At 42.4% G+C, this 13154-nt stretch overlaps 1 protein-coding gene across 2 annotated transcripts in view; it reads right to left on the reverse strand.

Moving 5' to 3' along the window:
* Nucleotides 1-296: 296 nt before the first annotated feature.
* Nucleotides 297-13154, reverse strand: part of MSTN (myostatin) — a 42374-nt gene continuing 29516 nt past the window's right edge. The window contains exons 3-4 of one of the 2 annotated variants that reach the window (XM_029606022.1): nt 2812-2972; nt 297-1045 (exon numbers count right to left, since the gene is read on the reverse strand). In XM_029606022.1, coding sequence (XP_029461882.1) covers nt 1021-1045; nt 2812-2972 — 186 coding nt within the window. In that variant the 3' untranslated portion in view covers nt 297-1020. Of the gene's footprint in view, nt 1046-2454; nt 2973-13154 lie in introns of those variants that run through there. The other variant, XM_029606021.1, reaches the window with a different exon arrangement.

A 13154-nucleotide genomic window follows, 5' to 3' on the forward strand; every position in this document is an offset into this window, starting at 1 on the left:
CCTTAGTAAGCTCTTCTGGGTAGGAGCTCACCATCTGTTTCTCAGAGATGGAGAAGGATTCTTTGGTACCATTGATTACATTTGTAAGTCCACTCCTCTCAAATTGCTTTCAATTTAGGACTCTGTGGATTAACACAACAGAACATTTATAACCTGCTACTGTCTTATTGAAGGACCTTAGAGTTTAATAGAGCTATGATATTTTCAGAGTGAGCTATTATGTTCAGATCTAAGGCACATGGTGCAGAAAACATTTGAAGAAATCAGGATTAAACCAAATGTCATTAAATTCAATATTTAGTGATATCATAATTGGTTTATTTAGAAGTTGCTATTATGTACAAATTATGGGTCCTATGTACTAATCATTTTCCCCATAGACCAAAACAGGAGAAAGCCTTTAGTACATCTGACCCTATATGTATTAAAATACACACAATTTGTTTCATGTATCCACAATAATACAGTGATCAGATTTCTTATTGAACAAATATTGCAATAACCAAGAATAAAAAAGAAAACATGTATTTACAAAAAAAAAGCTGTGTACATATTACAAATGAAATTTTATCAAAATTTATTCTCAAAATATTTTAACAACTAGCAATTTGCATTGCTTTAGCATAGTGCAAGCTGTAATGTTTGCAAATACAGATAACTGAGGATTCAGGTTGTAAGATTGTTTTTTGTTTTTTTCATTACCCTTTGTTTCATTACATCATTTTTATGGATATAACAACACCAAAAGCTGTTAGTTACATCAGAAGATCACGTTTATAATTTTTACACAAACTTGCTGTTTGCAGGTCTGTTTTTTTACCTAGTGATATTTAGAGGTCAATTTGAAAACAATTTACAGGGATGAAAATTATTTTGCCTTTGTAAATTGCCCTCCCTCATTGAAGGTTAAAATTTGCACATTGTTCCACTGTTAGTCACATTGAGAGGAGGCGTTCCTGTGGGTGAGATGGGTTTAGGTCAGGAGGGGGGAAAGTCTGTGTAAATTTAATTTTCAAATCTTCATGCATTCCCAGCAAAATTCTGCCTGTTGAAAAAGCAGATTAAAATATCTGTGTAAAATTTGTATCTGCAACAAATTTCAAAGCAAAAGGACATGCATACTTTTGCTTTGAGAATTCGTGCAAATCCTGCAAGTAAAAAGTATGCCTGGCTTTTGTCCCTATATGAAAAGTTTGAAAATTCATGCTATAAAAGTCCTTCAAAGTATCTTTCAACATAACCATGCTTAGCCTGCTGGCTGAAATAGCACCATTTTCTAGATTTCTAACCCACTAAAAATGCTAAGAATGGAAATGTTCTGCATAATGCAATAATCTGAATTGTTCAATTCTTTCAGTTTGATGTGGACAATAATGTTAATATACAAATATATTTCTTAATAAAATTTCAGATGGCCTTATAGCAACAATCTTATATTCTACCCAAATATATTTTTCTGTAAATGTGGAATAAATAATACATTAAATGAATCTGTGAAGAAATGCATTGTAAAGCTTGCTCCTAAGGTTTATGTTGTGAGGTCTTATGAAACTAGGGGCCTGATATGCTAAGTTTTTTCCCCACATGCTGGATACAGAATAAAAAAAATCATTAGTAAATCAGACCATAACAGCCAGATGTACTAAAGGTTTTTTCCATTTTGTGTCTATGGGAAAAACGCATAGTACATCTGGTCCTTAAGTTTGGTTAAATGTCTTATGTTAAGTGAATATCTGCATACCTTAAGTTGATATATATGTAACTGAATTTATTATTCTTTCCAAATGAAGAACATTTGTCATCGAATCACAATTTCTGATTAAAGTTTCTTTCACTATTTAAACTTCAGCCATTGTATACAAGATTTCTTCTTACAGTATGTGAATTACATGATCTTGATGCTGTTGTGTCTGCACATGGATCACCAAGTAAACTATTTATACAGAATGCCAGAATTCTGAAAATTGGTAAGTGGATAGCTCATTTTTTGGTAGACTACATATTTTAGAAAGTTATACATATAGGGCCGGATTTTAAATGCCCTGAGCGCGCCGGCGTGCCTATTTTGCATAGGCCGCCGGCGCGCACACAGCCCCGGGAAGCGCGTAAGTCCCGGGGCTTCGGAAAAGGGGCGGGACCGGGCGTGGCACCGGCCCGGGGGCGTGGTCGAGGCCTCCGGATCAGCCCCCGGGTTGGGTGATGGCGCGCCAGCAGCCTGCTGGCGCGAGCAGATTTACGCCTGCTTTCAGCAGGCGTAAATCTGCCAGCAAAGGTAGGGGGAGTTAGATAGGGCCGGGAGGGTGGGTTAGGTAGGGGAAGGAAGGGGAAGGTGCGGGGGGTGGAAAGAAAGTTCCCTCCGAGGCCGCTCCGATTTCGGAGCGGCCTCGGAGGGAACGGAGGCAGGCTGCGTGGCTCGGCGCGCGCAGGCTGCTGATTTTGGGCAGCCTTGCGCGCGCCGACCCCGGATTTTAATGGATACGCGCAGCTACGCGCATATCTATTGAAATCCCGTGTACTTTTGTTCGCACCTGGTGCGCAAACAAAAGTACACGGGTGCGCAGATTTATAAAATCTGCCTCCCCATGAAGAGTTCATGAGCACCCACAACGATCTACCACCATGTCTGGAATTTTCCCATATATGACATCTTCCTCTTCATTAAAGTATAGCACATTAATTGGGGACATTTTTGTAGGGTTACAACAGGGCTTTGCTGAGATTGTTGATTTTGCTTTGTGTATCAGATGAGTGTGAGGATATTTTTCTTGAAATCCAAATTCACAGTCTCCAGCACAGTAGTTGGCCATATACCTTTTGGGTACAATTATCCAATCCCAGCCAAAAGCTTCAAAATCCACAGTCAAAGGATAACGACAGCATCGGGATTCTGTTGAAAGCTCATCACATTCAAGACCAAAGTCTCTTCGAGATCTTTTTGGTTTGTCCATAATTTTGACCTCTAAAAATGGATTCTGAGAATTAGAGAGGAAGATGAATTATGAGTTTAAAAAAGAGAGAAAAAAATCTATACTTCTAAAACAAAGCATATAAAACATTATTTTAAAATAACTTTATTATACATAACTGTTTATAACTAATTCAATGTTTTAAAACCTGTCATAAAATGAAAAGAGTTGATTTCACCTATTTTGAGGCTGTTCAGGAAGATTGGTGAATAAAATGGACAGATGAACAATACCCAGCAAATACCATAATCTCTTTTTAATGTACCTCGCCAAATCTTTGTAAATGTACCTCGTCAAAGTTGGTTAATATATTATGTTAATGTTCCTATCGCTTCTCTGCTCCAAGTTGTACTTATCCCTGTTTTATTGTAACTGTAACTGTTCAGCACCTGTTATTTACTGTTTTATTGTAACTGTAACTGTTCAGCACCTGTTATTTACTTTGTTTACTATACCTTTCATCACACCCTTGTTTATTGTAAACCGGCATGATGTGATACTCTCACAAATGCCGGTATAGAAAAAAACTTAAATAAATAAATAAAATAATTTACTATTAAAATCATTGTGAATCTGTTGGAAAGGTTTTTTTTAATTATTTTGTTTTTACATTATGTTTTGATATGACTTGTTCTGTCTTTTTCTGAATTGTATCAATGTATATATTTGAATGGTTTTGATATTGTATTTCTGATTTTTTAATGATATATTGCTGTTTATGGTATTATTTGTAGTTTGTGAACCACATTGTGCTGGACTATGTTTAAGGAGGGTGGTATACTATTATATCATAAAAAAATAATTTTGAAAGACACAGCAGAAGCTTCACTGGAGCCTGAATTTTAGACTCCCCTGTCTTGTGAGTTGTGGAATGCATTAGCAGTTTTATTTTCCTATGCATGTGCCTTCCTTTTATAATATGATATTGCTCAGGTGACATTTTCCCCCTATAGAAAAAAAGTGAGAAAATGATATTGAGCATGTATGGTCTGTGAGGGCAGTATGATCAAATGACGGAACTCAAAAATGCACATCCACTTTTCTGTCACCACACTGCATCATTTATGTACTCTCAAACATTTATTTGCTTTGATTGCATAGGAATGAATAAGGAAAACCCAAGCACTAACATACCTGCAAAAACCACTCATTACAGTAACCGGGCAGCCTGGACACCCATGGCTGTATTCCGCCCCCACCACAATCTAGCTGGACTCCACCATTTACACACAAGGAAAATGCAATATGCAATTTGGATGCAACGGCCGTAGCAGTTTATTAGAGTCCATAACAGGGGAGTCTAATTTAGGCACTGAATCTGGTCAATGTTTACAAAATTGCCACTGGGCAGGTGCTGACAACTTCGATTTCCGCCCAAGTGGAACCAGAGGCTCTTGTGCCCAGCGAGCCCCCAGAACAGGTGTGACTGTCAAACACTGGATGGGATTTTAGTCTGAGCCACCACAAAGCAAGCCCCCACCGGAGCCCATCCGCCAGAGGGGATCTCGGCCCAGCCACGACAAAGCAAGCCCTGCCAGAGCCTCTCCCCACATATCCAGCCATCAATCCGTCAAGGCCCCGAGCCAGGCCCAAAATTGATCATCCGTGGCAAACAAGTGATGGTCCTTGGGACTCTGTCGAACATACTGGCACCTCCCAGCTTCCTTCTAATGCCTCTGCATTTACATGCTATGTCGAGGTATGATTTCAGACCAACAGATTTTGGGGATGGCCAAGATGAGGCATGGTGACTCAAGTATTTCATGATCATGTTCAGTAGAGCGATGCCAACACCGTTGCCTAAATCGTTGCCAACAAGGTGTATGATGATACGGTCAGACAGTGTCAGGCTCATTCTTCCCAACTGCAGCATGGGCCATAGCTGGTGCCAACACATTTCTCTTTGACCCAGCCATTTGACTGTCCATCCTTTTCCGACAACCCAAGTGCCGAGGGGGTGGGGCCCTCCTATGACTGCCTTCACCAAAGGGGTCTTGGGCAGTCTGCCATGCAGCAGGACCCTCCAGAGCCCCTCACAGACGTGACCAGCCATTTATTCGTCAAGACCCAATCCCTGGGCCTGACATTAGCACCCATGGCTCAAGCGCCGAGAGGTGGCCCCTAGGCCGTGGGCCCCTCGAATGGGGTCTCTCCCCACAAGTACCCCTTATGACCTTCACCAGAGAGGTCCTGGGCAGTCTGTCATGCGGCGGGACCATTCGGAGCTCCTCTCAGACATATTCAGCTGTTGATCCATCAAGGGCCAATCCCTGGGCCTGACATTAGCGCCCATGGCCCAAGTGCCAAGAGGTGGCCCCAAGGCCGCGTGTGCCTTGAACAGGATCTCGCTCCCTGTGAGTCCCCCTTATGAGTGCCTGGGCAGTCTGCCCCCGACCTTGTCAGATTGATGAGCATGATGAATATACTGCATGCACACCAATCAGTCCTGGACTGTTTGTGACGCTGACGTCCTCCCACCGCAAGCCTCACAGCTATAAAGCATTCCACAGAGGCTCTATAGTTCACTGACAAATGAAGCTCCAAGGACTACAAGTGCGAAGGCAATCTGGAAGAACATAATCTCACACTCGCCTGCTGCTGCTCCAAGCAGAACTCTCCGAAGCAGTAACTAGAGGTTATGGGACATTGGTCTCACTATATCAGGCCAAGAGGACACGCCAAGGCAGTAATGGGAAGCCACAGGTCAGCGGTTTCAGTTTCCAGATGTCGTGCTGCAGCAAGTGGTTCCTTGGCAATGTCTTGCAGCACCCCCTTGACCACGAAATACTGATCTGCATGGACCGTTTCCAGCTTTGAGTGGCAAGATGAGAATGTACCATGTTCTTGGATGGTCCCTGCTGTTTAGTGTGCACTACTCAGCTAATAAAGAGACCCCTTTGGAATCCAGTATCGCAATGAAGAATTCATGCACCCTCCGGTTCTGAAGGACCATAGCCGCCTGGGTATCTCTCCAGCGCTCAGCTCTGCTTGTGCAGTAAGAGGATCCGCATTCTTGCTCCACATTCCAAGAACATGCCTCACTCGCACCACAATGTTCATGCACATGCAACACCACACAACATGAAGTCCCACCACAACTCTGATGCCAGGGCTCCCTTAAGCCTGCTCATTCGCTGACTGGACCACCACTGCACTGCCGCATCAAAAACATCCCCATCGACAACCAAGTGCATCATCCTAGATGCATGTGCCGACTACAATGGGAAGAAAGCTGTGAAGTTTCTGGTTGAACATTCCGATGTCCATTGGTCTGGCCGGCAGGGTGCACACCAAGCTTTCTTTACATACCACCAAACCACTGCCTCCAAACGCGTCAGAGTATACTTAGATATTATCGATGCAAGCAATCTAGGGTAGGGACTTAGACCATAAGGTCAGGTCTTCCCTAATTGGCCTGTGTTGGACTCGCTCTTCCTAACTGCATCAACAGCTGGTGACATCGCATGCCTCCTTGAATGAGGCATTTGATAATCCAGCACAAATTTCCCGCTCTTAGTCATTTTTTTCGGGCATGCGTGATTGATGAGTGGCCGACTATCCATGCCGAACGACAGCAATGAACGAAAGGAGAAGTTAATCTTAGCATGCGGCTGACAAGGTACCCGCGCAGGGGAAACAATATTGTGCCTAATGTATTATGCATAAGCTCCCAACCTCTATCGACCCATCTGCCTGTGGAATACCAGTGGTGGCAGCACTGGAAGACGCTCCAATACGGAATGAGTGAGTGCCGCGACATTTGCTCGGAAGCCCTTCTTCCATGAGGGTTTTCTTGAAAACTGCCAAGAACTGGTAACGGCAGTGAAGCAAAACAAAATGTCTCCTTTTGGGCGTAGGGTTGGGTCCCTTGATTGGTCTTGGGCTGTAGTGATAAACTTAGGTATAAGGTTATCCCACATTAAGCCATGTAGCTGTGATGCATACGTGATGGCGCTGTAAACTCGCTAACGCTCTAGGCTATGAAGAATGCCTGTGTAGTCTCACACTTGACTATTGCTAACAGGGCAAGACGCACTAATGCCATAAACATATGTCATGGGTCAGTGGCCTCTGTGCGATGCACTGAGGTGGGGGGGGGGCTACCTGGCCCACCTAGAATTTTCCTCCCTTTTTTTTTCTTTTACAGCGAAGTACTGTCCCACATGGCCCGTGTCAAAGAAATTTGAAACCAAACAAACGTATGACCTTACAGACATGTCTGTATGAGCATGTTCATGTCGCAATTGGATGCAGGCAGTGTTAAATCTATTCTGAAGCGTTCTGTCTTGTGTAGACCACTGTCCCACAACAAGCAACCAAACACTGTATTCTTAATTGCAATTAAGAAGGGTAGGGGGAAATACAATTTTCCTAAAGTAAATAATTTCTTCTTCACCTGAAAATATCAATTATGTATCAGTGAACTTTCTAAGGCTATCTCAGCTCCCCCTCCCCGCAGAGAAAGTTCTGAAACATTTCCCACTCATGGCTAAGTATTCTTAAAGCGAATGAAAAAGAAAATGTTCTAGTGTAAGTTTCCCTCTGCTGAATACTGATGACTACTGTGGCACCAAATTAGGAGGGAATTGATTTGTATTCCTAGACACATTGATTTTCCACTGCCAATAACAACTTTAAGAACATAAGAAAATGCCATACTGGGTCAGACCAAGGGTCAGACCAAGGGTCCATTAAGCCCAGCATCCTGTTTCCAACAGTGGCCAATCCAGGCCATAAGAACCTGGCAAGTACGCAAAAACTAAGTCTATTCCATGTTACCACTGCTAATGGCAGTGGCTATTCTCTAAGTGAACTTAATAGCAGGTAATGGACTTCTCCTCCAAGAACTTATCCAATCCTTTTTTAAACACAGCTATACTAACTGCACTAACCACATCCTCTGGCAACAAATTCCAGAGTTTAATTGTGCGTTGAGTAAAAAAGAACTTTCTCCGATTAGTTTTAAATGTGCCCCATGTTAACTTCATGGAGTGCCCCCTAGTCTTTCTACTATCCGAAAGAGTAAATAACTGATTCACATCTACCCGTTCTAGACCTCTCATGATTTTAAACATCTCTATCATATCCCCCCTCAGTCTCTTCTCCAAGCTGAAAAGTCCTAACCTCTTTAGTCTTTCCTCATAGGGGAGCTGTTCCATTCCCCTTATCATTTTGGTAGCCCTTCTCTGTACCTTCTTCATCGCAATTATATCTGTTTTGAGATGCGGCGACCAGAATTGTACACAGTATTCAAGGTGCAATCTCACCATGGAGCGATACAGAGGCATTATGACATTTTCCGTTTTATTCACCATTCCCTTTCTAATAATTCCCAACATTCTGTTTGCTTTTTTGACTGCCGCAGCACACTGAACCGACGATTTCAATGTGTTATCCACTATGATACCTAGATTTCTTTCTTGGGTTGTAGCACCTAATATGGAACCCAACATTGTGTAATTATAGCATGGGTTATTTTTCCCTATATGCATCACCTTGCCCTTATCCACATTAAATTTCAACTGCCATTTGGATGCCCAATTTTCCAGTCTCACAAGATCTTCCTGCAATTTATCACAATCTGCTTGTGATTTAACTACTCAACAATTTGTGTCATCTGCAAATTTGATTATGCCACTCGTCGTATTTCTTTCCAGATCATTTATAAATATATTGAAAAGTAAGGGTCCCAATACAGATCCCTGAGGCACTCCACTGTCCACTCCCTTCCACTGAGAAAATTGTCCATTTAATCCTACTCTCTGTTTCCTGTCTTTTAGCCAGTTTGCAATCCACGAAAGGACATCGCCACCTCTCCCATGACTTTTTACTTTTCCTAGAAGCCTCACATGAGGAACTTTGTCAAACGCCTTCTGAAAATCCAAGTATACTATATTTACCAGTTCACCTTTATCCCCATGTTTATTAACTCCTTCAAAAAAGTGAAGCAGATTTGTGAGGCAAGACTTGCCCTGGGTAAAGCCATGCTGACTTTGTTCCATTAAACCATGTCTTTCTATACGTTCTGCGATTTTGATGTTTAGAACACTTTCCACTATTTTTCCTGGCACTGAAGTCAGGCTAACAGGTCTGTAGTTTCCCGGATTGCCCCTGGAGCCCTATTTAAATATTGGGGTTACATTTGCTATCCTCCAGTCTTCAGGTACAATGGATGATTTTAATGATAGGTTACAAATTTTTACTAAAAGATCTGAAATTTCATTTTTTAGTTCCTTCAGAACTCTGGGGTGTATACTATCCGGTCCAGGTGATTTACTACTCTTCAGTTTGTCAATCAGGCCTACCACCTCTTCTAGGTTCACCGTGATTTGATTCAGTCCATCTGAATCATTACCCATGAAAACCTTCTCCATTACGGGTACCTCCCCAACATCCTCTTCAGTAAACACCGAAGCAAAGAAATCATTTTATCTTTCCGCGATGGCCTTATCTTCTCTAAGGGGGTCATTTTCCAAGGAGTTACCGCAGGAGATAATTCTGCAAATTGCGCTAACAGCCGTTAACGTGATTTTCGAATGCAAATTTTGTATTCAGGGGTGGAGTATATGTAAACTAGGAAAGAGTTATCGTGTGCCGCAAAGTTAGCGCGGCCAATAGCTACACCTCTTTCAGTTGCGGTACGTTGTGCGCTAGAGGCCGGTAAAGGGTTATCGCGGTTCATGATGTTTCTGGACAGCCTGTTTCAGTATGCTGCAGAGGAGAGAGAGAGAGAGAGACTTGCTATAGTGCCTCCTCCCTAGACAGGTATTTGTATCCCTATGGTAGGCCCACCTAGTAACTCGAGGTGGGGATTAGGTATGAGTGTAGGGGGTTGGGGGCCGTTTTCACATTCAACATGAGACGTACGAACAGAACCGTGGTCTCTTGTGAAGATTTGATGGCCTTCGGAGTGAGGAAACTCACTCCAAGATGAGATTTGGACAGTGTTCTCTCCACCTAGCTTGTTGTTGCCCAGGTAGAGTGTCCATCAAGCTAGGTGGAGAGAACATTGCCCAAATCTCATCTTGGAGTGAGTTTCCTCACTCCGAAGGCCATCAAATCTTCACAAGAGACCACTGTTCTGTTCGTACGTCTCATGTTGAATGTGAAAGCGGCCCCCAATCCCCACCTCGAGTTACTAGGTGGGCCTACCATAGGGATACAAATACCTGTCTAGGGAGGAGGCACTATAGCAAGTCTCTCTCTCTCTCTCTCTCTCCCCCTCCCCCCCCCCCCCCCGGTCTGGAAACATTGTGAACCACAATATACACTAGCAATGTAGCTCTAATTGGGTTAAGAGCATGTTGCATAGCTGTTATCACAATTTGCAATACACATGCTTATTAGCATAAGGTAACACCCCTTTTTGGTATCGCATGCAATATTGGAAAATGAGGCCCTAAGTGCCCCTTTAACCCCTCGATCATCTAACGCTCCAACTGACTCCCTCACAGGCTTTCTGCTCGGATATATTTTAAAAAGTTTTTACTGTGAGTTTTTGCCTCTACAGCCAACTTCTTTTCAAATTCTCTCTTAGCCTGTCTTATCAATGTCTTACATTTAACTTGCCAACGTTTATACTTTATCCTATTTTCTTCTGTTGGATCCTTCTTCCAATTTATGAATGAAGATATTTTGGCTAAAATAGCTTCTTTCACCTCCCCTTTTAACCATGCCGGTAATCGTTTTGCCTTCTTTCCACCTTTCTTAATGTGTGGAATACATCTGGACTGTGCTTCTAGAATGGTATTTTATAACAATGACCATGCATCTTGGACATTTTTTACTTTTGTAGCTGCTCCTTTCAGTTTTTTTCTAACAATTTTTCTCATTTTATCAAAGTTTCCCTTTTGAAAGTTTAGCACGAGAGCCATGGATTTGCACACTGTTCCTCTTCCAGTCATTAAATCAAATTTGATCATATTATGATCACTATTGCCAAGCGGCCCCACCACCGTTACCTCTCTCACCAAGTCCTGTTCTCCACTGAGAATTAGATCTAAAATTACTCCATCTTTCGTCAGTTCCTGAACCAATTGCTCCATAAAGCTATCATTTATTCCATCCAGGAACGTTATCTCTCTAGCATGTCCCGATGATACATTTACCCAGTCTATATTGGGGTAATTGAAGTCTCCCATTATTACTGCACTACCAATTTGGTTAGCTTCCCTAATTTCTCTTAGCATTTCACTGTCCGTCTCACCATCTTGACCAGGTGGACAGTAGTATACCTCTATCACTATAGTCTTCCCCGACACACAAGGGATTTCTACCCATAAAGATTCAATTTTGTATTTATTTAGTTTATTTATTTATTTTTAACTTTTATATACCGACATTCTTGCATTAAATGCAAATCATGCCGGTTTACAGTGAAACAGAAAAAGCAGGAAAAAAATTCCTTAGTCGAATACAATGAAACAGCTTAGTTAACAAAGGAAACATAGAAATACATTTTTACATATACACAAAGGTTTGCACGAAGGGGTGCACAAAGGGGAGATCCCTTTTTTTTTTAGTCTCATGCAGGATGTTTATCCTGTTGGACTCTATGCCATCCCGGACATAAAGCGCCACACCTCCTCCCTATTGCTCCTCTCTGTCATTGTGATATATTTTGTACCCTGGTATAGCACTGTCCCATTGGTTATCCTCTTTCCACCATGTCTCTGAGATGCCAATTAAGTCTATGTCATTCACTGCTATACATTCTAATTCTCCCATCTTATTTCTTAGACTTCTAGCATTAGCATACAAACATTTCAAAGTTTGTTTTTTGTTTGTATTTTCATTCTGCTTTTTAATTGATAGGGATAAGTTTGAATTTTTTAGCTCAGGTGCGTTTTTAGTTACAGGCACTTGGACTATTTTTCTATTTATTGGAACCTCACTGTCGGGATGCCTTAATTCTAATGCATCATTAGTATCCTTTGAAGATACCTCTCTGCGAACCATGTGCTGCTGAGCGACTGTCGGCTTTCCCCTTTGTTCTAGTTTAAAAGCTGCTCTATCTCCTTTTTAAAGGTTAGCACCAGCAGTCTGTTTCCACCCTGGTTAAGGTGGAGCCTATCCCTTCGGAAGAGACTCCCCCTTCCCCAAAAGGTTCCCCAGTTCCTAACAAAACTGAATCCCTCTTCCTTGCACCATCGTCTCATCCACGCATTGAGACTCCGGAGCTCTGCCTGCCTCTGGTGACCTGCGCATGGAACAGGGAGCATTTCAGAGAATGCTACCCTGGAGGTTGTGGATTTAAGCTTTCTACCTAAGAGCCTAAATTTGGCTTCCAGAACCTCCCTCCCACGTTTTCCTATGTCGTTGGTGCCCACATGTACCACGTGTTTAGGAAATTTTAGAATTACCACTTCACAGCAGTAGTGTTGCATGGTGTCATAAACTTAGCACACCCTGCAGTAATCCCTATTTTGAGAGAGAGAATCTACAAGGCCCTCATAGTATGAAGTATTTATATCTCTATAGGAGAGCTACCTAATAGGTCAAGGTGAGGTGTTGGTGGTGGTTTAGGGGCCAGTTTCGCATGTAGAGTGAGATGTATGAACAGCACAGTACACCATGGTGAAGATTTGACATCGTTTGGCGTGAGGAAAGTCTCACAAAGATGAAATTTCTACTATGTACTGGCCTCTAAACCATCACCCAACACCTCACCTCGACTTATTAGATGGCCCTCCTATAGAGATATAAATAGTTGCACACCGTGAGGCCCTCCCCAGAGGTGCTCTCTCCCCTCCCTCCCCGAGAAATGGCCAAAATGCAATTCAAAAAATGTATTGCAAATTGCATTATGGCCATTTCATGCATATCACACAGCCTAACACCAGCAAAAACGGTATTGTTATTTCTGGCTTTAAAACTGTGCGATATTGCCTTTCATTTCATTAAATACTGCCCAAATTCCTCCCTTATCCCGCCTCTCCAAAAAATTAGAATTCACGCCATGCGTTATGGCATTAACGCATGCGATAACACGTTATAACGTGCATTAACGCCATAACAGAATTTGATGAATGAGCCTATTAGTGAGAAATACCAGTATAGGTATGGTGGAGATCTACATGCAGTTGGGGAATAGTGAGACCATTTTATTCCCACCTGGGCCAGGGATCAACATCGTAAGGCCTGTATCCCCAATAATACATTAAGGTAGGCCAACAGTACGGCCTGTGC

Source organism: Rhinatrema bivittatum, chromosome 6, assembly GCF_901001135.1.
Source record: "Rhinatrema bivittatum chromosome 6, aRhiBiv1.1, whole genome shotgun sequence".
NCBI classification, from domain to species: Eukaryota; Metazoa; Chordata; class Amphibia; order Gymnophiona; family Rhinatrematidae; genus Rhinatrema; species Rhinatrema bivittatum.